General features: G+C 45.7%; 2 protein-coding genes across 3 annotated transcripts in view; both read left to right on the top strand.

Moving 5' to 3' along the window:
- Positions 1–6,442, top strand: part of llgl2 (LLGL scribble cell polarity complex component 2) — a 66,631-nt gene extending 60,189 nt beyond the window's left edge. Inside the window, exons 22-26 of one of the 2 annotated variants that reach the window (XM_061708219.1) lie at positions 1,245–1,395; positions 3,441–3,466; positions 3,564–3,611; positions 3,800–3,842; positions 6,383–6,442. In XM_061708219.1, the coding sequence (XP_061564203.1) occupies positions 1,245–1,395; positions 3,441–3,466; positions 3,564–3,611; positions 3,800–3,842; positions 6,383–6,422 (308 nt within the window). In that variant the 3' untranslated portion in view covers positions 6,423–6,442. The remainder of the gene's footprint in view (positions 1–1,244; positions 1,396–3,440; positions 3,467–3,563; positions 3,612–3,799; positions 3,843–6,382) is intronic. The other variant, XM_061708220.1, reaches the window with a different exon arrangement.
- Positions 6,443–17,961: 11,519 nt separating this feature from the next.
- Positions 17,962–23,579, top strand: part of LOC133419754 (unconventional myosin-XV-like) — a 93,660-nt gene continuing 88,042 nt past the window's right edge. Inside the window, 4 exon segments of the mRNA XM_061709168.1 lie at positions 17,962–18,759; positions 18,811–19,959; positions 19,961–20,035; positions 22,727–22,903. Coding sequence (XP_061565152.1) covers positions 17,962–18,759; positions 18,811–19,959; positions 19,961–20,035; positions 22,727–22,903 — 2,199 coding nt within the window.

Below are 23,579 nucleotides of genomic sequence, written 5' to 3'. Positions count from 1 at the left end.
AGGAAGGAAGGAAGGAAGGAAGGAAGGAAGGAAGGAAGGAAGGAAGGAAGGAAGGAAGGAAGGAAGGAAGGAAGGAAGGAAGGAAGGAAGGAAGGAAGGAAGGAAGGAAGGAAGGAGCCTGAAAGGAAGGAAGGAAGGAAGGAAGGAAGGAAGGAGCCAGGAAGGAAGGAGCCTGAAAGAAAGGAAGGAAGGAAGGGAAAAAAGAAGGAAGGAAGGAAGAACAAAAGATAAATTCCCATTGGTGTAGTTTAGTAGTATTTATTATTCTTTTAAAGCAGTGTTTTGGCTCCAAAGACTGAATGTGGTGATAGATTTATAGTTAAAAAGATGGAGTTGAATTGGTATTTTTTTTATCGTTATCGGGATAAATGCCAGAAATTATCGTGATAATTTTTTTAGTCTATACCGCCCATCCCTACTGTAGAGTGATGAGGGTGAAAAATAAAAACGTAAAAAAGCTAATTGGGTAGTTTTCAATTTTAGCTCTGTAGTGATTGATGGATAAAACAACAACATCAAGTTACATTACATTAGTGGCTAATGTTCTCCAATACAGCAGAATCAGAATTATATTTTGAACACTGACAAAACTCACAATCTTATCAAGACTTTAACTTGAAACTTAACTAGAACATACAGGACTGTCTCAGAAAATTAGAATATTGTGATAATGTTCTTTATTTTCTGTAATGCAATTTATAAAAAAAAAAAAAAAAAAAAAAAAAAAAAATGCCATACATTCTGGATTCATTACAAATCAACTGAAATATTGCAAGCCTTTTATTATTTTAATATTGCTGATTATGGTTTACAGTTTAAGATTCCCAGAATATTCAAATTTTTTGAGATAGGATATTTGAGTTTTCTTAAGCTGTAAACCATGATCAGCAATATTAAAATAATAAAAGGCTTGCAATATTTCAGTTGATTTGTAATGAATCCAGAATGTATGACATTTTTGTAATTGCATTACAGAAAATCACAATATTCCTATTTTCTGAGACAGTCCTGTATACTCCCACTGAAATGCTGGGGGGGCTCTTATTTTGAAAAGAATGCAGATTGTGTTACGTTTGTATTAACAGTGTCAGGAGCAAGATTTCTTATTAAAATACAACGAATGACACTTAAAGAATAAAAGAAGGTCATGTGACCCTCTAGTTTAGGTGGATAAAGGTTTCGGTCACATTTGAGTAAAAATGTCATTTTATTATCCTTCTAAAACCCTGTGTTCTCGTCTTCAGGCTTCTACCTGATCTCTCCATCGGAGTTCGAGCGCTTCTCCCTGTCCACGCGCTACCTGGTGGAGCCATGCTGCCTGGTGGAGGCGCCGTCACCCCCGGGCTCCGCCCCCCAGCCCGGGTCTCCGTCCGGCAGATCTTCCTCCGGTCACACGTACGTTGTTTCCCCGTTTCCCCGTCCTGTCGTCTCTTCTATCCTGGTTCATTTCCTATTTGTCAGGTCGGCAGGTTTAGTGTTTCAGCAAACCACTTCCTGTCTGACTCTGCTGATTTGCAGTGCGGAGTACCTCAGGGTTCTGTTTCCGCTCCACTTTTGTTTCTATTACCGTATTGGCCTGAATGTAAGACGGTGTTTTTTGCATTGAAATAAGACTGAAAAAGGGGGCGTCGTCTTACATTCGGGGTCTAGACGTTATACCCATTCACAACACTAGATGGCGCCAGATATCTTTAAAGCAAATGCTGAACTTAACTCCCCAGGCAAAGCAAACCCCTGTCACGAAGAAGAAAAATAAAAAATTGTATAAGAAAGAAAAGAGAAGAAAATAAGAGAAGAGATAACAGAAAATGGAGAAACGTAGCGACAATCTGTAGAAAATCTGGTGGAAGATCGGCAGCTGAGGAGAAGTTATGATGCAAACTTCAAGATAATGATTTGAATGAGGCAAAATAACATGCTTTTTCTCTCGAATATATTGTTATAATCATTTATTTCAGATGTACCGTCATTATTTTCTGTATAAAAATTGAATTTGGTGTTCAAAAAGTCTTTTTTCAAACTTAAGTCTTGAAAAAAAGTCTTGACTCTTTTTCAACTTGAGTCTTGAAAAAGAGGGGGTCGTCTTATATTCGGGACAATACGGTATGTGTCTCCCGTTGGGAAAGAAAATCCAGAAGTTCGCTGATGTTTCGTAGCGTCTATTTGCAGACGATATCCAGCTGTTCTTTTAAGGCCTCGATGAGGTGCCTTGAGCAGATAAAACAGTGGCTCGGAGTAAACTCTCTGCAGCTGAACGCAGATAAAACTGAGGTGCTGGTGATCAGACCTGAAGTTTTTAGGTGATTTCAGTGTCTCATCTAAGTTGAGCCTGAGAAATATCGGTGTCATTAGAACAAAACTCCAAGCAGCTGACGAGGAACTGTTTTTACCAGCTAAGGAATATCTCCAAACTAAGAACAGTTGTTTGTAAAACTGATCTTGAGCTACTTATTCATGCTTTTGTCGTCTCGTTTGGACGACTGCAACAGTTTGTTTTCTTGCTTAAACAAGAAGGAACCGACTCCATCGATGCTTTTAAGAGCAAACTTAAAACCTGTTTCTCCGAGCTTTTAAACATCAGTAGTGAGTAGGGCTGGGGATCGATTCAAATGTCAAGAATCGATTCCGATTCTTAAGATTCAGAATCGATTATCAAGATTTGATTCGATTCCGATATTGATTTGGGTTAGTGTTATTAAAACTGTTTTTTGAGTTGTTGCATGAATTAAGACTGCAAAATATTACTACTAGTATTATATTGAGATTAAACAGCAAGTATTGCAGCTAATGGGCAGGCAGCAAACAGTTTTTATTTGTTCCATTTTCGGTCTATTTTGGTTTTTAATTTTTGAGCATTTGGTTTTTAGCATTTTTTTGCAAATGTAACCCCAAGACAGTATATAAAATAATGAAATATAGACAATTTATGCAATTATAACCTAACAATTTAATGTTTTCATACCTTTAAACATATTTAAAGGGAAAAACATGGCACCAGTTATTCTGGTGTCCAACAAAACATTCCTTTTTTGGGGATAAACAAAAAAATAACCAAAAGTTGTAATGTAATGATGAAAAAAAAAAAATACATGAATAAATAAAAAAAAAAAAAAAAAAAAAAAAACTCAAAAAAAAAAAAAAAATCGATCTTTAGACATATGAATCAATTTTTAGGAATTAATATGAGAATTGATTTAGAATTGGGAAATCAATTTTTTCAACACAGACCTAGTAGTGAGACTATTGTTTTATGTCCATGTTTTTATGTACTTTTATTCTAGGAGATTTTTATCTGTATCGTCTGGTTTTTATGGTATTTCTACTTTTATTGTGTGTTTTATTCATGTTTTATTCTTTGTGAAGCACCTTGTGACGTTCCGTTCTCTGTGCTACGGTGCTATAGAAATAAACTTTACTTTACTCTTCTCTCGTCCCTGCAGGAAGATAACGGACGGCGAGGATGCAGGTGAGGTGTTGAGGTGTGAGGTGTCCGGTTCTGCACGGCGTCTGCATGTTTAACCGGTCCGTGTGCCGTGTCTGACGTGCTTGTGCTGTGTTTCCAGAGAGTGCAGCTAGACGTGTAATGGAGCATGCTTTGCTGAATGATGAGAGTGAGTATAGTCCGCCCCGGCGGGCCTCGGCTGCTTCCCGTAGAGGCTGGTGGTTCTGGGAGCAGAACCCGGACAGAACCAGCACTGCTGCTTGCTTTTAAGGCTGAGAACCGTCGGCTGCGTCTGCTGTAACTCACTTTCACTCGCCGGCCGGTCTCGCTTCCTAACCGCCACGTTCTGTCTTGCAGAAGTTCTACAGGAGATCCAGAAGTCCCTGGAGGGAGACCAGATGTGAGTATTTATCACGGAGACGGGGAGGGAAGGAGGGAGGAAGGGAGGAAACAAGGAAAGAATGTACGAGGGGAGTAAAGAAGGAAGGAAGGAAGAAAAGGAGGAAGGGGGAAAAGGAGGAAGGGAGAAAAGAAGGAGGATGGGAGGAAGGAAGGGAGAAAAGGAGGAAGGAAGGGAAAAAAGAATGAAGGAAGGAAAGGAGGAACCAAGGAAAGAATTACGAGGGGAGTAAAGAAGGAAGGAAGGGAGGAATGGAGGAAAGAAGGGAGGAAAGAAGGAATGGACGAAAGAAGGGAGGAAAGAAGGAATGGAGGAAAGAAGGGAGGAAAGAAGGAATGGAGGAAAGAAAGAAGGAAAGAATGAAGGAAGGAAAGGAGGAAACGAGGAAAGAATGTACAAGGGGAGTAAAGAAGGAAGGGAGGGAGAAAAGAAGGAAGGGAGGGAGAAAAGAAGGAAGGGAGGGAGAAAAGAAGGAAGGAAGGGAGGGAGAAAAGAAGGAAGGAAGGAAGGGAGAAAGGAAGGGAGAAAAGAAGGAAGGAAGGAAGGGAGAAAAGAAGGAAGGAAGGAAGGGAGAAAGGAAGGAAGGGAGAAAAGAAGGAAGGAAGGAAGGGAGGATTTAATTTTAATTCTGAATTAAAGAGGAATTAAACTTCCCATGTAAACGCACTGACTTATAAAAATCCCTTTTTTACGATGCAACGGCGCCCTCTGCTGACGTAACTGCACCGTCTCTGTACCATTAACCCTTGTGCTGTCTTCGGGGCAAGGAAGGAAGGAAGGTAGGAAGGGAGAAAAGAATGGTTGGAAGGAAGGGAGAAAAGAATGGTTGGAAGGAAGGGAGAAAAGAATGGTTGGAAGGAAGGGTGAAAAGAAGGAAGGGAGGATGGGAGGAAAGAAGGAAGGAGGGAGGAAATAAGGAAGGGAGGAAGGAAGGGAGAAAAGGAGGAAGGAAGGGAGAAAAGGAGGAAGGAAGGGAGAAAAGAAGGAAGGAAGGGAGAAAAGAAGGAAGGAAGGGAGAAAAGAAGGAAGGAAGGGAGAAAAGAAGGAAGGAATGAAGGGAGAAAAGAAGGAAGGAATGGAGGAAAGAAGGAAGGAATGGAGGAAGGAAGGAATGGAGGAAAGAAGGAAGGAAGGAAAGGAGGAAACAAGGAAACAATGTACGAGGGGAGTAAAGAAGGAAGGAAGGGAGAAAAGAAAGAAGGAAGGAATGGAGGAATGGAGGAAGGAAGGAAGGAAGGAAGGAAGGAAGGAAGGAAGGGAGGTGTTAGGTCCCTAAATCAACATGACATAAATTCATAACTTAGGAAAGACACAGAGACTGTAGAATGATTTTCTAGGCCTTCTGCAGAAGGGAAGCAAAGTCGGAGCTTGCAGAGCAACATGGCCCTCTCGGATTCTCTCGACAAATGCTTGCTTGCTCCTCCTCTGCATGACGCTTTTATTGAGAATGGGGAAACAGGAAATGACCATATACGGACTGTCAGTGTATAGATAATGGACAATGAACAGACGTTTGGGGGTAAAAGACACACATGTGACTTTTCAGTGAAAGAGCAACTAATCTGTGGTATGCAGAAACAAACAGACATCCTTAAAAAACACAAAGGGTCAAGGGGTCAACTAAAAACAGGACCTCTGTTGTGGGTTTTGAACGGATCATTCTACAGTCTCTGTGTCTTTCCTAAGTTATGAATTTTTGTCATGTTGATTTAGGGACCTAACACCTCCCTTCCTTCCTTCTTTCCTCCATTCCTTCCTTCTTTCTTTTCTCCCTTCCTTCTTTCCTCCCTTCCTTCCTTCTTTACTCCCCTCGTACATTGTTTCCTCCTTTCCTTCCTTCATTCTTTCCTCCATTCCTTTCTTCTTTCCTCAATTCCTTCCTTCCTTCCTTCTTTCCTCCATTCCTTCCTTCTTTCCTTCCTTCTTTTCTCCCTCCCTTCCTCCTTTTCTCCCTTCCTTCCTCCCTCCTTCCTTCTTTCCTCCCTTCATTACTCCCTTCCTTTTCACCCTTCCTTCCATCCTTCTTTCCTTCCTTCCATCCTTCTTTCCTTCCTTCCTGCCTTCTTTCCTTTCTCCCTGCCTTCCTTCTTTCCTTCCTTCATTACTCCCTTCCTTTTCTCCCATCCTTCCTTCTTTTCACCCTTCCTTCCATCCTTCTTTTCTCCCTTCCTTCCTTCTTTCCTCCCTTCCTGCCTTCTTTCCTTTCTCCCTGCCTTCCTTCTTTCCTTTCTCCCTTCCTTTCTCCCTGCCTTCCTTCTTTCCTTCCTCCCTTCCTTTCTCCCTTCCTTCCTTCTTTTCTCCCTTCCTTCCTTCTTTTCTCCCTTCCTTCCTTCTTTTCTCCATTCCTTTCCAAAGGAGGAAACAAGGAAAGAATGTACGAGGGGAGTAAAGAAGGAAGGGAGAAAAGAGGAAGGGAGAAGGAAGGAGAGAGCAGGATGAAAGAAGGAACAGGAGAATTAGGTCATTTTGACCCAAAGACGGTACCAGGCTTAAAGGTTTTCCTGGTTCCAGGACCGTGACCCGTGTGTTTGTGTTTTCAGGTCGTTCCTGGAGAACCACGTGAAGCCGGCTGCCGTCTGAGGACACGACCCCTCCACGCCGTCCCATCCACGTCGTCCCCTCCACGCCGTCCGACGAACGGTCACGAACCTTTGGCGACACCTACTGACGCACACGGAACCCTTCTGCGTCTCTTTCGGACGCAGAAGGGTACCTTGTGCGTCAGTAGGTGTCGCCAAAGGTTCGTGACCGTTCGTCGGATTCGGACGCCTTCGGAGTGAGACTGTGTTGCGTCCCCTCCACGTCCAGAGGTTGCAGGTGGATCCGTGACCCAGTTCTGCAGCGCCACCACTACTGACCCCCAAACCCTCGCCCACCGACACCACTAGTGCCTCGGAACCTTCGCCGTCGCCGGTCCCGGTCTTTGAACCCAAAGATTCCCCATGAAGCACATTCCTGAAGAGCAAGAGTTCCCGAAGGGAAGCAGCGGCCCGACTTCACGCCACGGAATCCAACCCTTGACGAAAAAACTGTACTCCCTGGTGTTCAGGCGGATTCCTCGGACGCCCGTTCCTGCCCGACGCTCCGTCTCAGAACACTGATGTTGGAGAAACGGCTTCTGCCCGGTCGGGGGAGAAGAAACTGTTTTCTGTTACTTTAATCACACTAATGTCTGGGTTGTAGTTTCCTGACGGGAGTTGAACCCTCCACCGTGCTCGTGACCCGCCCGCCCACCGTCCACGCCCACCCAGCCCCGGCCCCGCGGGGGAAACACGTCGCTCATGCTGTAACTCCTTTTCTACGGGCTTTTGGTTTTTACTCCCTTTCTTTTTTATACTTTTATTTTTAATGTAAATGGTTTGTATTGGACACGAGTGTAATTTAGATGATTTTAATATATGTAGCGTCTATACGGAGCTGGAAATGTGGGGGATCAGGAAATGTTCTGGAAAATGTGCTGGTACCGTGTCACAATGCTGGCTCTTTTAGAATTTATTTTTGTAGCAAGCTGATTCAGAACTCTAATATTTTTAACTGTAATTGACACTACACTTTTCTGACCGATAATTAAGATTTTTCTGAAGAAACCACTGTGTCATGTCGTCTTTTCTTTAAGGAGCCACGTCAGTTTGACTCAGTCAGTTAACCCTGGTGCTGTCTTCATGTCAAGGGAAGAGGAAGAGAAGAAGGAAAGGAAGGGAGGAAGGAAGGGAGGAAGGAAAGAAGGGAGGGAGGAAAGAAGGAAGGAAGGAAATAAAGGAGGAAGGAAGGAAGGGAGAAAAGGAGGAAGGAAGGGAGGAAATAAAGGAGGGAGGAAAGAAAGGAGGGAGGGAGGAAAGAAGGAAGGGAGAAAAGGAGGAAGGAAAGGAGGAAAGAAGGAAGGGAAGAATGAAAGGAGGGAGGAAAGGAGGAAAGAAGGGAGGGAAGAAAGAAAGGAGGTAGGAAGGAAGGAAGGAGGGGAGGAAATAAAGGAGGGAGGGATGGGGGAAAGAAGGAAGGGAGGAATGAAAGGAGGGAGGAAGGAAAGAAGGAAGGGAAAAATGAAAGAAGGAAGGGAAGAAAGAAAGGAGGGAGGAAGGAAGGAAGGAAGGAAGGGAGAAAAGGAGGAAGGAAGGGAGGAAATAAAGGAGGGAGGTAGGAAAGAAGGAAGGGAAGAATGAAAGGAGGGGAGGAAATAAAGGAGGGAGGAAAGAAGGAAGGGAAGAAAGAAAGGAGGAAAGAAGGAAGGGAAGAAAGAAAGGAGGGAGGAAGGAAGGAAGGAAGGGAGGAAATAAAGGAGGGAGGTAGGAAAGAAGGAAGGGAAGAATGAAAGGAGGGGAGGAAATAAAGGAGGGAGGAAAGAAGGAAGGGAAGAAAGAAAGGAGGAAGGAAGGGAGGAAAGAAGGAAGGGAGGAAATAAAGGAGGGAGGGATGGGGGAAAGAAGGAAGGGAGGAATGAAAGGAGAGAGGGAGGAAATAAAGAAGGAAGGAAAGAAAGAAAGGAGGGAGGAAAGAAGGAAAGGAAGGGAGGGAGGGAGGAAAGAAAGGAGGGATGGAGGAAAGAAGGAAGGGAGGAAGATTTTTCTGAAGAACCTACTGTGTCATGTCGTCTTCGTGTCTTTTATGGAGCCACGTCTGGCTCGTTAGTTTGATTCAGTCAGTGTTTTGGGAGAAAATCACTTAAAGAGGCCCGGGAGTGGTCGGCTGCGCAAAAATGAATCACACACACACTCGCTTTAGCTATAATATATATGAATACATTTATTAGCCAGCAGTGGATATAGAAAGGCTCACACACAATTGCTCTTTGCTAGAATAACTCTGTGTCAAGTTATCCCCCGCAAATGACAAAGCAACAGACAATTACACCGGGCTAGGCCTTGATAACTCTTACCTCAACACAGAAGGACTGGAGAGCCAGACAGTCCTGGCAGAGTAGCCGAAAACCCGCTGGGCGTCGTGCACTAGACCCGCAGCAGACTCTGACCCGAACCTCCGGCTATCTCCGTCTTTATACGACATCTCGCGGAGGGGGTCGAAAGGGCCCCTTCAACCCCCCCCGCAAGCTCTCACGCTAAGTCTTGGGTCACACGGGAGCTCAGTCCCGTGTGAACAAGCGCCTCTCTCACAGTTACAATAATACTAAACAGCAGGTGCAGACTGTGTTTTGGGAATTCAGGACATCTTCAGGACACAAAACATATTTTTTCTCCCTTCAGTCAGTTAACCCTTGTGCTGTCTTCACGTGAAGGAAGGAAACGGTGAAGGAAGGAAACGAGGAAGGAAGGAAGGAAGGAAACGAGGAAAGAAGGAAGGGAGAAAACAAGGAAAGAAGGAAGGGAGAAAACGAGGAAAGAAGGAAGGGAGAAAAGGAGGATGGAAGGAAGGGAGAAAAGGAGGATGGAAGGAAGGAAGGAAAGAATGTACGAGGGGAGAAAAGAAGGAAGGGAGGAAGGAAGGAAGGAAGGAAAGAATGTATGAGGGGAGAAAATAAAGAAGGAAGGAAGGGAGGAAAGAAGGAAGGAAGGAAGGGAGAAAAGAAGGAAGGAATGAAGGAAAGGAGAAAACAAGGAAAGAATGTACGAGGGGAGAAAAGAAGGAAGGAGGGGAGAAAACGAGGATGGAAGGAAGGGAGGGAAGAAGGAAGTAAGGGAGGAAAGAAGGAAGTAAGGGAGGAAAGAAGGAAGGAAGGGAGGAAAGAAGGAAGAGAGGAAAGAAAGAAGGAAAGAATCTACGAGGGGAGAAAAGAAGGAAGGAAGGAAGGAAAGAAGGAAGGAAGGAGGGGAGAAAAGGGAGAAAAGAAGGAAGGGAGAGACCAGACCAAGACTAGACCATATTAAAGATTGAAATGACATTATTTACCAGTAGAACTAGTCCAGTTTGGGTCCGTGTCCTGGTTCGGGTTCTTCACAAAACATATTTTTTCTCCCTTCATTCCACCTCTGGCCTGAAAATGTCCCAATTCAAAAACAAGCATAATACATGAACATAATTAATATGAAAAGTTGAATTCAGGACATTCCAGGACACAAAACATATTTTACCTTTAATTTTCCACCTCTGGCCTGGAAATGTCCTAATTCAAAAACAACTATGACCGTGTACCTCTCCGTTCCAAACCAATCTTCAGTCGTTCTTAGGGAGATCTTCATCTTAGGGCGGTGTTATATAAAATCCTTTGGAAGGAACGTTTCACCCTTCTTATATAGACACAAGTGAATATATTACACATGGTAAGCACACACAATACAACAACCAATATTAACAGTGGAGGCGCTACATGTGTCCTAGCTGTTGCAGACATTCCTGAAAAGATATCCCACCAATGATGTGCGCTATTCTGCTCTATCACCTTAGCGGCATGTACCACCTCTCCACGCAAGGAGTCTGGACACATTAGATCAGGGGTCGGCAACCCAAAATGTTGAAAGAGCCATATTTGACCAAAAACACAAAAAACAAATATGTCTGGAGCCGCAAAAAAGAAAAGTTTTGTATCAGCCTTAGAATGAAGATAACACATGCTGCATGTTTCTATATTAGTTAGAACTGGGGGAAGCTTTTTTTTTTTCATTATGCACTTCGAGAAAAAGTTGAAATGTTGAGAAAAAAGTCAAAAGTCGAGAGAAAAGTCAAAATTTCGAGAAAAAAGTGGAAATGTCGAGATTAATGTTGAAGTACAATCTCGAGAAAAAAGTCGAAATGTCGGGAAAAAAGTCGAAATGTTGAGAAAAAAGTCGAAATGTTGAGAAAAAAGTCGAAATGTTGAGAAAAAAGTTGAAATGTCGATATTAAAAAGGAAGAAAAAAGAGAAAAAAAGGAAAAAAAGAAAAGCAAAAAAAAAAAAAAGCGTTAGACCCATGGGACTTAATCTGTTTTAGCTCCGTAGACTGATTCAGTGGCCACCTGAACCTGTCCAGGGCAAACTCAGTGCCTTCCATTGGACCCCCATCAGATGGTGTTCTGACGTGAAATTTGTAAGTCTAAAGGTCTGGTTGTTCCAGTACCAGGTGTACAGTCCTTCAAACATCCAGACAACGGTATCTGCGGCAACCTTGTGCCGCTTTTGCACTGGTACCACCTCAGCTCGGTTCTACCCGTTTTGCGCTTTCGCACTAGGGCTGAGACGTGTAGAGCCGCTCCAAGTCGGTACTTTTTTCTGTAACCATTTCAGCCAGGTTCTTTGCGGGCTGAGCAGGGACTATTTCTGACGTCACCACCCTCCGCGCCTCTGATTGGTCGGGGGGCGGGGCCGTCAAACGTTTGAAACGTGGGAGTCAGCGCGAGAGCGACCCGCGGCTCGCTGCGATTTTATTATAAAGCGCAAAAGTGTGTTTGGTGATCCAACTTTGAGGTGCAGATGTTCATAAACCTGGTGGCTGTCGAGAAAAAATTAAAAAAGCGATGTAGACGGGCTGTTTTACTCTCAGCCGCTCGCGGCTCCAGCTGATTTCTCATCAGCGCCGACATGGACAAAGCGGTTGCGCAATCGAGTACGTCACAGCAGCTTCACCCCAACCTGCCCACTTCTCCCCTGGCAGTGCGAAAACACACGTGTGGGGCCGTGTAAAGCCGAGCCGTGCCGGGCCAAGTAAGTCCTAGTGCGAAAGTGCCATTGGGTGAGCATGCATAGTAGCTAGACACAGAGTATGGGGTCCAGTCTGCCACAAAAGATACCACTCACATAGTGCTGTGTCTCCAGCAAAACATGGATCATGATATCTATTCTTAGTCATACGGGCAACCCCCTTATCTTTCATATCACAAGCTTTCAAATCATAGGTGTCATTGGAAATTTCCCCTCTGGGGGACTATTAAAGGATTTCTTATCTTATTAGTCACCGGGCTATACCAATCGCCTTGAGTCTTCAAAAACCAGTACACATTATTGGCTATTATTGGCAAAACATAAAACTTACAGATTGGCCCGACATCAGTCACATTCATCTGGACCCATTTAACTGTACAGGTGGCGTGGTTACAGACAGTTTTTTCAGGATATATGCAGATCCAGAGAGTATTACTAATGTTAAACAGTCTCTTTAATTCGTTAGCATTGGGTGATGTAATCACTCTAATGAACTGTTCCTGCTGCAATCTAGCATGCACAGTCTGCAAACCACATCCAGTAGTACTGATAGCATTAGAAACATTCACAAACACTTCACTAGACATATCAGACAATTCAACATTCAATTTATTATACTGGCAGTCTCTTTTTGTCCTTTTCCTCTTCGTCTTCCTCCTCCTCGTCACCTTCATCATCCACTGTCCAAGGGAATGGACGGCGCCAAATTTAACTGTCAGGATGCACTGGAACACTGAGAAAACAAACAAAAACAACAAAAAAAAAAACAAAAAAAAACGGTCGAATCTATTTCACTTCTAGTCCATTCATATCACTTAATCTTATTTGTACCTCCTTTTTAATTAACCATGAACGAGGCGTTCCAGTCTGGCATGTGATGCCAGAGTTTTCCTGCTGCCGAATAAAACAAAGGGCCTGATTTACTAAAGGTTTGCGTGCGTAAAAACCTGTGCAAACTTGACAGCACCCGCAAACCAATGTGCGAGCTGATCTACTAACGGCGTGCAAAGACGACTGCGTCTCTGAAATCCGCAGAATAGCGCACGCAATCCATTTAGTACTTTTGCCCTGATGAATAATCAATATGGGGCGTACCCGGCAGAAATCCTAAATACTGGGAGGGGAAGATGCAAATTGGTCCATTTACCACGCGCAATGAGATTTACCAAGCCTGAAAGTAATTGCGGGCATTGTGATTGCGTCTGTATTTAATACGTTCGAAAGGAAGGTGCTAATCTGCCCAGCATTACGCACCGATGGCTGCTGTTATTGTGGCAAGGAGGCGACATCCAAAATCAAAGAATACGCAGAGAGAGAGTCTTTATTCTGCTGCATGCTATTTTAAAAATGGTTGCACAAGTTTTATTAAAGGCCACTTTTTCTTTAGTTCTTTGCCTTATATCTTGCCACCTTCTTTTAATGTGCCCCCCTCCACTCGCCCACAAGCAGGCCAAGCCTTTGTGCCAAAATTTGTATTTTATTGATTAATTATCTTATTGAACGTGAAACCATCCTTCGTAAATTACATTTAAAAAATACATTTACAAAAAAAAACTATTTTTTTAGTTATATTTGCGCGCCCTGCTTTGCTCCGAGTCTGCGCCCACTCGCCGCCCACTCTGCTCCACCTGCGCGGACTCTGCGCCGAGTCTGCGCCACCCCGTTCTATGTGAAAAAGGCTTAACTCAGAGGGGGAACACTGAGTCTTTTTTTAGACATTTTGTTCACATTTTCACTGTCAACTGCGGATTCTGGTGTTTTCCTCTTTGCAGCAAGTTTAAACAAATCCTCCTCCATTACACTATCCTCCTCTCCATCCAACACAGACTCAGCCATCCCGGTGGCAGTCTGTCCAGTCAGCCCCTTCAACAGAGCCTGACTTCCAGACTCTGCCATCTAGCTCTGTACACCGGTCGCTTCGCTCTGCACAAAAACCTGCGCCCCACTTTGCGCTTCGCCCAGCGTCCCGCCCGACGCAGCAGAGCCGGCTGTCAGCTCTGACAGCCGGCTCTGCTGCCTGCCGTTCCCCCGCTCTGTCGGGGCATGAACGGATCAACTTGATATATTGAAAACATGTATGTGACCTCGTTGTGTGTTACGAGTAAAACGTTTTCAGTCAAAGTAAAATGTGCGCTTCCTTGCATTATTTACATCTAAGTGATTTGATTTCTCCACATGTTTTAGACGGATTATTAATAGGAAAGCAGTGAGAATGCACTTTTTTCCTTAAAATGCTGTCCTACAGGACTGATTTTGTGCCCGCCCTAATAAGCCTCGTGCCCCCTCTGAATATTTGCTCTGGCGCCGATCCTGTCTCTAACTCCAACTCGTCAAATTTCATTTTGCGCTTGCGACTATCCTGCTTTCCATCCACTCTCCATGGTGCAAAGTTTGCGCTCGCAAACCGTAAGACACGCAACACCTCATTTAAATACTGCGGTTTGCACCTGTTATCAATTGCGCACGCAATCTTAGTTGATCACCCGCAAAACACACAACAACAGCACGTGAAAACTTTTTCAGTGCACAAGCAATTTAGTACTCTTTATTTAGGATCTTAGTAAATCGGGCCCAAAGAGTATAACTCAGCCCCTGCAACAATGTTCTAACAGCCAAAAGTTTTATAATCAAGCCTTTAACTCAATTTTCAATTCAATTCAATTCAATTTTATCTATATAGCGTCTAATACAACCGTTGTCTCTAGACGCTTTCCAGAGATCCAGAACATGAACATAAACATAAACATAAACATAAACCCCCGAGCAATTATTACATAAACAATGGCAGGTAAAAACTCCCCTTTAGGAGGGAAGAAACCTTGAGCAGGACCAGGCTCATAACTCACCTTAACTCACTAACAGTTCAGCATGAGTAAAATTACCGACACTTATCTAATTTTACAATTGTGTTCACATAACTTGAATACATTTATTTATTAACAACCACGTCTGAGAAGATTCTAATCATGGGCAAACAGCTACAAAACCATTGGTCATTCCTGACACAATACTCTATTCCAACTTCTCTTAATGGATTACGTCACAATCTTATACAGACGAGTGTGCAGATTTCCTTCCTTTTGGACACTACTTCATTAGAAATCTACATTAAATTCAGACCTGCAAACTACTGTTGAATGTTCCTGTTAAATCTAACTCAGTCAGGGGGTACTTAGGAGTGCCCGCTTGATCAACTTTTACTTCGTGGAGAAAAAAAAAAAGGCGTTTTTTTTTACTTGGCAACAACAACTGAACAATTATTATCTCCCACGAAACTACGGCACAGCCGTCCAAAATACTGGACGATGATCAGAGTAATTAAATCTGATCAAATATAATAACCATCATTACAATAAAATGAAAAACAAGGTTCCTTACCAGAGCCACCACTTTTTCTACAGATTCATTCGAACAAATATCAAGGTGACATGTCGTATGTCATCAGCTGACCATTTTTTTTTTTTAGTTCTAACGAGTGGGGCTCCGCCAAATTCCTAGTAACATTCCTCTGGCAAAATCGGGATGTGGCCCGTACTTTCTCGTTTTGGATTCTTTTACCTCTCAGAACAAAAAAAACAATAAAAGGAACTTGGTTTCTGGGTTGAAACATCCTAATCCAGTGCTCACACAGGAGACTTTAAACACTTCTCTGCGATCAATGTCAGGGGACTCCAGCTTTAATCAGAGCGCCCCAAACAACCTTTCCAGAGGGCCCCCGTCCTGGTTTCCCCCCGGACCTGTTGAGGCTGCTGCCTCGGTGGGGATACGGCCCTCTGTGGGCGTGTTACGGCTCCCCAGTCAGCCGTTCAAGGCTCGATATTGATCAGCCCACTTCTCAAGATCGCACTGATCACAATAATCAGTACGGATTACAAACGCATGCACACAAACTTCCATGTTACACTCCTTATCAGCATGTTGATGTTTGCACAGCGCTGCACACAGCTTAATCTCTGCCTGTGCCTGCAGCTCCATTCTCAAAACATCCCGGGACTCGGGGCGTCCCCCTCCATCTCGCAGGAAAACAAATTCACACTTATCTTTATGCTTAATCTTTGCTACGCAAACTCTCAATAAAACATAAATCAGTCTTCTAATCCTGATCAGTTTTCTTCAATAGTCTTATCTTTACAAAAACATTTTTGCACCGCAGCCACTCAATGAAACATAAACCAGTTTCCTTCTATCCTGCCGACAACGGCAAATGTTTTGGGATAAATTTCACTTAGGTTCTAGAGGGGTCGGCTGTGCAAAAATGAATCAGACACACACGCGCTTTTGCTATAAGATATGAATACATTTATTAGCAAAAAAGCAAGCATTTACAGAAGACATCCACAAAACTACCTGTTTGCTAGGAAAACTTGTCAAGTTATCCCCCGCAAATGACAGAGCAACATACAATCACAAGGGGCCTGGCCTAAAACTCTTACCTTAACACAGAGGACTGGGAGAGCCGGACAGTCCAAGCAAAGAGCAGCCATCAACCCGCTGGGCATCCGTGCACTCCGACCCACAGCAGACTCTCACCGGAACTTCCGGCTCTCTGTCTTTCATACCCTTCCCTCAAACCCGCCCGCCCGCCCGCCCGCAAGCTCTCACAATAAGCCCTCGTTTCACACGCTAAGGCTCGGTTTACACGGTACTGAGCTTCCCGTGTGAACAAGCAGTTACAATAATACTAAACAGCAGGTGCAGACTGTTTTTTGGGAATTCAGGACATTTCAGGACACAAAACATATTTTTTCTCCCTTCAGATGGATGGATGGATGGAGGGATGGATGGATGGATGGAGGGATGATGGATGGATGGATGGAGGGATGATGGATGGAGGGATGGATGGAGGGATGATGGATGGATGGATGGAGGGATGATGGATGGAGGGATGGATGAAGGGATGGATGGAGGGATGAGGGATGGATGGAGGGATGGATGGATGGATGGATGGAGGGATGATGGATGGATGGAGGGATGAAGGGATGGATGGATGGATGGATGGATGGATGATGGATGGATGATGGATGGATGGATGGATGGATGGATGGATGGATGGAGGGATGGATGATGGATGGATGGATGGAGGGATGGATGGATGGATGGATGGATGGATGGATGGATGGATGGATGGATGGATGGATGGATGGATGGATGGATGGATGGATGGATGGATGGATGGAAGGATGGATGGATGGATGGATGGAAGGATGGATGGATGAAGGGATGGATGGATGGAGGGATGGATGAAGGGATGGATGGATGGAGGGATGGAGGGATGGATGGATGGATGAAGGGATGGATGGATGGAGGGATGGATGAAGGGATGGATGGATGGAGGGATGGATGGATGGATGGATGGATGAAGGGATGGATGATGGATGATGGATGGATGGATGGATGGATGGATGGATGGATGGATGGATGATGGATGGAGGGATGGATGAAGGGATGGATGATGGATGATGGATGGATGGATGGATGGATGGATGGATGATGGATGATGGATGGATGGATGGATAATGGATGATTGGATGGATGATGGATGATGGATGGATGGATGATGAATGGATGGATGGATGGATGGATGGATGGATGATGAATGGATGGATGGATGGATGGATGGATGGATGGATGGATGGATGATGAATGGATGGATGGAGGGATGGATGGATGGATGATGGATGGACGGAGGGAGGGATGGATGGAGGGATGGATGGATGGATGGATGGATGGAGGGATGGATGGAGGGATGGATGGATGGATGGATGGATGATGGAGGGATGATGGATGGATGATGGAGGGATGATGGATGGATGATGAATGGATGGAGGGATGGAGGGATGGAGGGATGAAGGGATGGATGGATGGACGGATGGTTGGATGGATGGATGGATGGATGGAGGGATGGATGGAGGGATGGAGGGATGAAGGGATGGATGGATGGACGGATGGATGGAGGGATGGATGGATGGATGGAAGGATGGATGGATGGATGGACAGACGGAGGGATGGATGGATGGATGGAGGGATGGAGGGATGGAGGGATAGATAAAGGGAGGGATTCGGCCTCAGCTCAGGTTTCTGTTCAGCATTTTGCTGCAGCTGAATAATTCAGAGCCACTTTGTGTTTGTCTTCATCCTTCAGCGCCCGTCCCGTTCCCACGGCGACCGCCACCTGTCCGTCACGCTCAGGCCTGTGTGTGTGTGTGCCGGTGGGCGGGGCCACGCCTCCCCCCCCCCCCCCCCCCCCCCCCCCCCAGGTGGGGGTTCACCTGAGAAGCTCCCGAGTCCCGGCCGCCCCTGCTTCTCTAAACGCTTATCTTCACCTCCGTTTCCATGGAGACGGCTAACAAACCCACCAGGAGGTCACACTCAGAAAACCAGGTCAACTGTGGCTGAACTGGATCCGAACCGGGGGGGGTAACCGAGGACTGGGCCGCTCTTCCTACTGATGGATGGATGGACTGAGAGCACGATCTGGACTCGCTGAGTCTGACGCACATCCCTTTTTTTTACTGTACAGCTGCTTTCTGCCCTGCGGTTGTGGTTCTGACGATGCCCCCCCTGAAGTCTCGGGCCCGGGCCAAGGTGACCAAGCAGAAGGCAGAGGCCAGAAGAAATCTGCCGAAAGACGGGAGACAGAAAGCTTCTCCTCAAACTCCTGAGAGGAAACTAAAACCCGAAGGGAAACCAGCAACGTGTGGAAAGACGGAAGACGAAGCGAAGAAAAGGTCAGAGCGGCAAGAAAAACGAGCTGGAAAAACTGTGACAGCCAAGACCAAGTCCCTGTCAAAGACTCTCCCAACCACGCGGGGAGGGAAGCCCTCCACCAAACCTGAAACCGACCAATCAGAAACTGAGACCGAAGACGGGGTTAGTGACCACGAGGACGAAGAAGAGGAGGAGGAGCGAGAAACCGACGAAGAGACGGCCAAGACCAAGGGGAGTGACGACAGCTCGGAGGAGGCCCGGGTACCGGATACTCCGTCCGAGGAGGGCCAGGCACCGGATACTCAGAGCGATGCGGCGCAGTCCGAGGAAGCCGAGTCCTCGGAGGATGAACCGGTTCCATCCACCGAAGAGGAGGAATTCAGGAGGAAGACTGAGTCTGAACCGGTGAGTGATGGAGATGAGGAGGTGAGCCGGGAGGACGATACCAAACGTATCGTTGGGACGACGCGCCGGCATCGCAGACGGGTGGTTTGTACCGGTCAGACCTCGAAACGCAAGATGGTTAAGAAAACGCGGGCGGAAAAACGGGCCGAGAAGGCGGAGAAACGGAGGGTGAAAGCGGAAAAGCAAAAGTTGGAAAAGGAGGCAAAACAAAAAGCCAAGGAAGAGAAGAAGAAGAAGAAAAAGCTACAGAAAGAAAACAAACCCGGTCTGAAAACGGAGGCGGTTCAGGCACAAAAGGACGATCTCCGCGGCAACGATGAGGCGGTAAATCTGGCCGGACCGGACACGATCGAGGAGGAGGGGGAACCTGCCGAAGCCGATTCGGACGGTAAAGACCCCAACGCCTCGGTGGAGTCTGCAGCGCCGCAGGAAGCTGGAAGTGCCGGGAACAGGAAGCCGCAGAGCTTCCTGTTGGGGAAAGCCAAGATGACATCTCTCGGACAGAAGATCGGCAGAAAGGTGGCGAGGCCCGAGGAGGAAGCGCCGGAGGCCGCCGAGGAGGTGTCGAGCAGGTCGATGAGGCCGCGACCGAGCATCAGGTCCCTCGGCAGCGTCTCCGGTTGGATGCAGAAGAAAATGCCCAGAAAGTTGAATTTCGGAATAAAGCTCTCGGCTCTGACGAAGGCGGTCGGAATATCCCGCTGGCTCTCGGTCCGAGCCGCAAAAAAGCGCAAACAAGGCACCAAAACGTCAAAGGGCAACATCTTCAAGCACAGGATGGCCTTGAAGATCGCCGGTAAAACCGAACCTTCGGGGGGCCAAGTGGACGAAGACCAGAGCAAAGCTCAGGGAGGGGAAGAGGCGGCTGCGGAGAGAGACGTGGAGGCCAAATATGCCGTGGTGCTCCCCAGGATGAACAAACTGGGCAAGGCAAAGGCGGGTACTGGACTTCCTACTCCGTCAAGTCCACCGGGAGAATCCTCGGAGCCCAAACCGCCCAAGCCAGGAGCCAAGCTTGTCCTTCCTGTCAAGCCAGATCTGAGTCTCCTGAAGTCCATGAAGAAGCCGTCAGGCGGAGATGTGACGGAGAAGACCGGAGGACCGGAGGAACCCCCCACCTCGGAGGACGGAGCCAGGACGGCTACCGTCCCCGACCAAAGTGGAGTCGGCGTGCTCCAGGCCGCCAGGGGGAAGCTGAAGTCCTCTCAGATCAACCTGAGCAGGAAGCCAGGAGGGCTGGCGGCGAGTGGACCAACGCGGCCCCCCGGACTGGACTCGGTACCCAGATCCATGGTACCCGGGTCTACCGTACCCGTGTCTACCGTACCCAGGTCCGCCGTTGAGGCCTTTCCAGATGGGGAAGCCGGCGAAGCCGTGCCGGGCGGCCGGTCTCTGTACGAGGAGGAGGCGGACAGGGAGGTGGCCCAGCTGATGGCTGGGGGGGGGGGCGTACACCTTCACCCAACCAGACCTGCACTGGGCCGGGAACCCCCAGATGAGCGGAGACCCCCAGGTAGGTGTCGAGCCTCTGGTACCATGATCATCATTTAAAAAGAAAACTCCCTTCTTCTCACCAGACTAGTGTTTTATTGGGCCAACTTTTCGGTCATAGACCTTTCTCAAGGCATCAAACAGATCAGAACCACAGCTTGTCTATTATAGGCTGGTAGGCCTGTGAAGGGGTCGGCAACCCAAAATGTTGAAAGAGCCATATTGGACCAAAAACACAAAAAACAAGGAGTCTGGAGCACCAAAAAGTGAAAAGTCTTGTATAAGCCTTAGAATGAAGACAACACATGCTGCATGTTTCTATATTAGTTATAACTGGGGGGAGATATTTTTTTCATTATGCACTTCGAGAAAAAAGTCGAAATGTTGAGAAAAAAGTCAAAATGTTGAGGAAAAAAGTAAACATTTCGAGAAAAAAGTCAAAATATCGAGATTAATGTTGAAGTACAATCTCGAGAAAAAAGTTGAAATGTCGGGAAAAAAGTTGAAATGTTGAGGAAAAAAGTAAAAATTTCGAGAAAAAAGTCAAAATATCGAGATTAATGTTGAAGTACAATCTCGAGAAAAAAGTTGAAATGTCGAGAGAAAAAAGTAAAAATGTTGAGGAAAAAAGTCCAAATTTCGAGAAAAAAGTAAAAATGTTGAGGAAAAAAGTCCAAATTTCGAGAAAAAAGTCGAAATGTCGAGATTAAAAAGGAAAGGAAAAAGAAACAAAAAAAGGAAAAAAGGAAAAAAAGCCGAAATGTCAAGAAAAAAGTAAAAATGACGGAAAAAAGTAAAAATTTCGAGAAAAAAGTCAAAATATCGAGATGAATGTTGAAGTACAATCTTGAGAAAAAAGTTCAAATGTCAGGAAAAAAGTAAAAATGTTGAGGAAAAAAGTCGAAATGTTGAGAAAAAAGTCCAAATTTCGAGAAAAAAAGTCGAAATGTCGAGATTAAAAAGGAAAGGAAAAGAAACAAAAAAAAGAAAAAAAGGAAAAAAAGAAGAAGAAAAATGAAAAATGAAAAAAAAAGAACAATTGAGAAAAAAGGAATAAGGAAAAAAGAAAAAAAGGTCAAACATTTTTGAAACAGCTCCAGGAGCCACGAGGGCGGCGATAAAGAGCCGCATGCGGCTCTAGAGCCGCGGGTTGCCTCCCTTTTTAATGATTATACCTTTGGATTTGATTGTCATTGATGGATGTATTTCATGCATGCACTTTGTGGGTGTTGTTTCTTTTTTCCCTGTGTTTTGGTGATACATACTGACTGTACTGACTGTACTTCGGCATGTGACCTTGTTTGAAGGTGCTAAGGTGTAGGTGTAGCGGCGCCTGATTGGACCACATAGGCCTACCAGCCTATTATAGACAAGCTTTGGTTCCCATCTGTTTGATGCCTTGAGAAAGGTCTATGACCAAAACGTTGGCCCAATTAAACACTAGTCTGGTGAGAAGAAGGTGTGCGGGAGTTTTCTTTTTAAATTGGCTGCAGCTTTCCTCCTCCGACGCACCTTTCTGCATATCCGGTGTGCTAAAAGTTTTTCAATTCAATTCAATTAAATTTTATTTATATAGCGTCTAATACAACAAAAGTTGTCTCTAAACGCTTTCCAGAGACCCATACGAAGAACATGACCCCCGAGCAGTTATTACATAAACAATGGCAGGTAAAAACTCTCCTAGTGGGAGAAAAACCTTAAGCCAAACAGTGGCAAGAAAAACTCCCCTTTAGGAGGAAGAAACCTTGAGCAGGACCAGGCTCATAAGGGGGGACCCTCCTGCCGAGGGCCAGACTGGTGAGTCAGGGACGGCAACAGCACAGCAGGCAGGTGGAAGCAGCAGCGGGATGACCAGGGGTGGGGACCGCAGGCCAGCACGCAGCTCCCGAAGCTCCGGCCCAATCAGCAAGTCCCAGGTTGGGGTTCAGGGTCGGGGAAAGGTTGAAAAGGGGCAGGGCCAGGGAGAGGAGTCTTGACGGACAAACCTCTCCCCCGCCTGACCGGGGCCGTTACCCTGCCCCCCTCACTCCCACACTGCAGGTTCCGGTGTCCGGTAGAGGATGCTGCAACATGGACAAAAGAGAGAAAAGGGAGGAGAAGGGGGGGCCAGCACAAGAAACTACAGGAGCGACTCTAACACACTAGAGTTTACACTACCTAGAGATTTACCAACACCAGCTAGAGGTTTACTAAACACTAACTATAGGCTTTACTAAACAGAAATGTTATAAGTTTAGTTTTAAAGGTGGAGGTGGTGTCAGCCTCCTTAACCCAGGTTGGAAGTTGGTTCCATAGTAGTGGTGCCTGATAGCAGAACTCCAAATCTACATTTAGATACTCTAGGAACTACGAGTAAACCTGCACTCTGAGAACGGAGAGCTCTGCCAGGAACATAAGGCACTATCAGGTCTTGCAAATAATGCAGAGCTACTTTGGATACCATGATCATCATTAAAAACCCTGACGGAAACATTACTCACAGTTTTAGGGGAACAGGACCAGTATAGACCCGTACAAACACCAGTCTGAGGTCTAACAGGACCAGTAGAGACACCAGTCCCAGGTTTATCTGGGCCAGTATAGACACCAGTCCCAGGTCTAACAGGACCAGTTTAGACACCGGTCCCAGGTTTATCTGGCGTAGACACCGCGTGGTGACACGGATGTTTCTTAGGTGTAGTGGTCTCCAGCAGTTCTTTGTCCCGGGGTGCAGGATTGGCTGCGGGCAGAAAGCCTGCTGCCTCACCAGACGGTGGAGAAGCTCACCAAATGGACCGTCTATGACGATGAGAACCAGGCCAGGACCGTTGCAGCCCACAGCAGGAGGGGGCCTTGGGAATCAGAAGACCCGGCCCAGGAGATGCTGGAGAGCCGGCTGGACAGCACACAGGTAACGCCATCACAGGTAACGCCATCACAGGTAACGCCATCACAGGTAACGCCATCACAGGTAATGTGGTGTTCTCCAGACTGCAGCTGGGGGTTTGGGGGGGGGGGGGGTCTAACTCTGTAGTCCAAACTCTATACTCTATCCCAGGGGTCGGCAACCCAAAATGTTGAAAGAGCCGTATTGGACCAAAAAAAAAAAAAAAAAAAAAACAAATATGTCTGGAGCCGCAAAAAATGAAAAGTCTTGTCTCTATAAGCCTTAGAATGAGGACAAATGGCGAAAGGCAAAATGTCAAGAAAAAAGTCGAAATGTCAAGAAAAAAGTCGAATTGTCGAGAAATAAGTCAAAATTTCGAGGAAAAAGTCTAAATTTCGAGAAAAACATTTGTAATGTCGAGATTAATGTTGAAGTACAATCTCGAGAAAAAAGTTGAAATGTTGAGAAAAAAGTCGAAATGTCGAGAAAAAAGTCGAAATGTCGAGAAAAAAGTTGAAATGTTGAGAAAAAAGTCGAAATGTCGAGAAAAAAGTCGAAATGTCGAGAAAAAAGTCGAAATGTCGAGATTAAAAAGGAAAGAAAAAAGCAAAAAAAAAAGAAGAAAAAAGGAAAAAAAGAAAAAAAAGGAGGAAAAAAGGAAAAAAAAAATCAAACATTTTTGAAAAAGCTCCAGGAGCCA

The sequence above is a fragment of the Cololabis saira genome, chromosome 19 (assembly GCF_033807715.1).
Source record: "Cololabis saira isolate AMF1-May2022 chromosome 19, fColSai1.1, whole genome shotgun sequence".
NCBI lineage: Eukaryota > Metazoa > Chordata > Actinopteri > Beloniformes > Belonidae > Cololabis > Cololabis saira.
The sequence above is the reverse complement of the archived record's forward strand: the minus strand, read 5'-3'. Positions and strand labels throughout refer to the sequence as shown.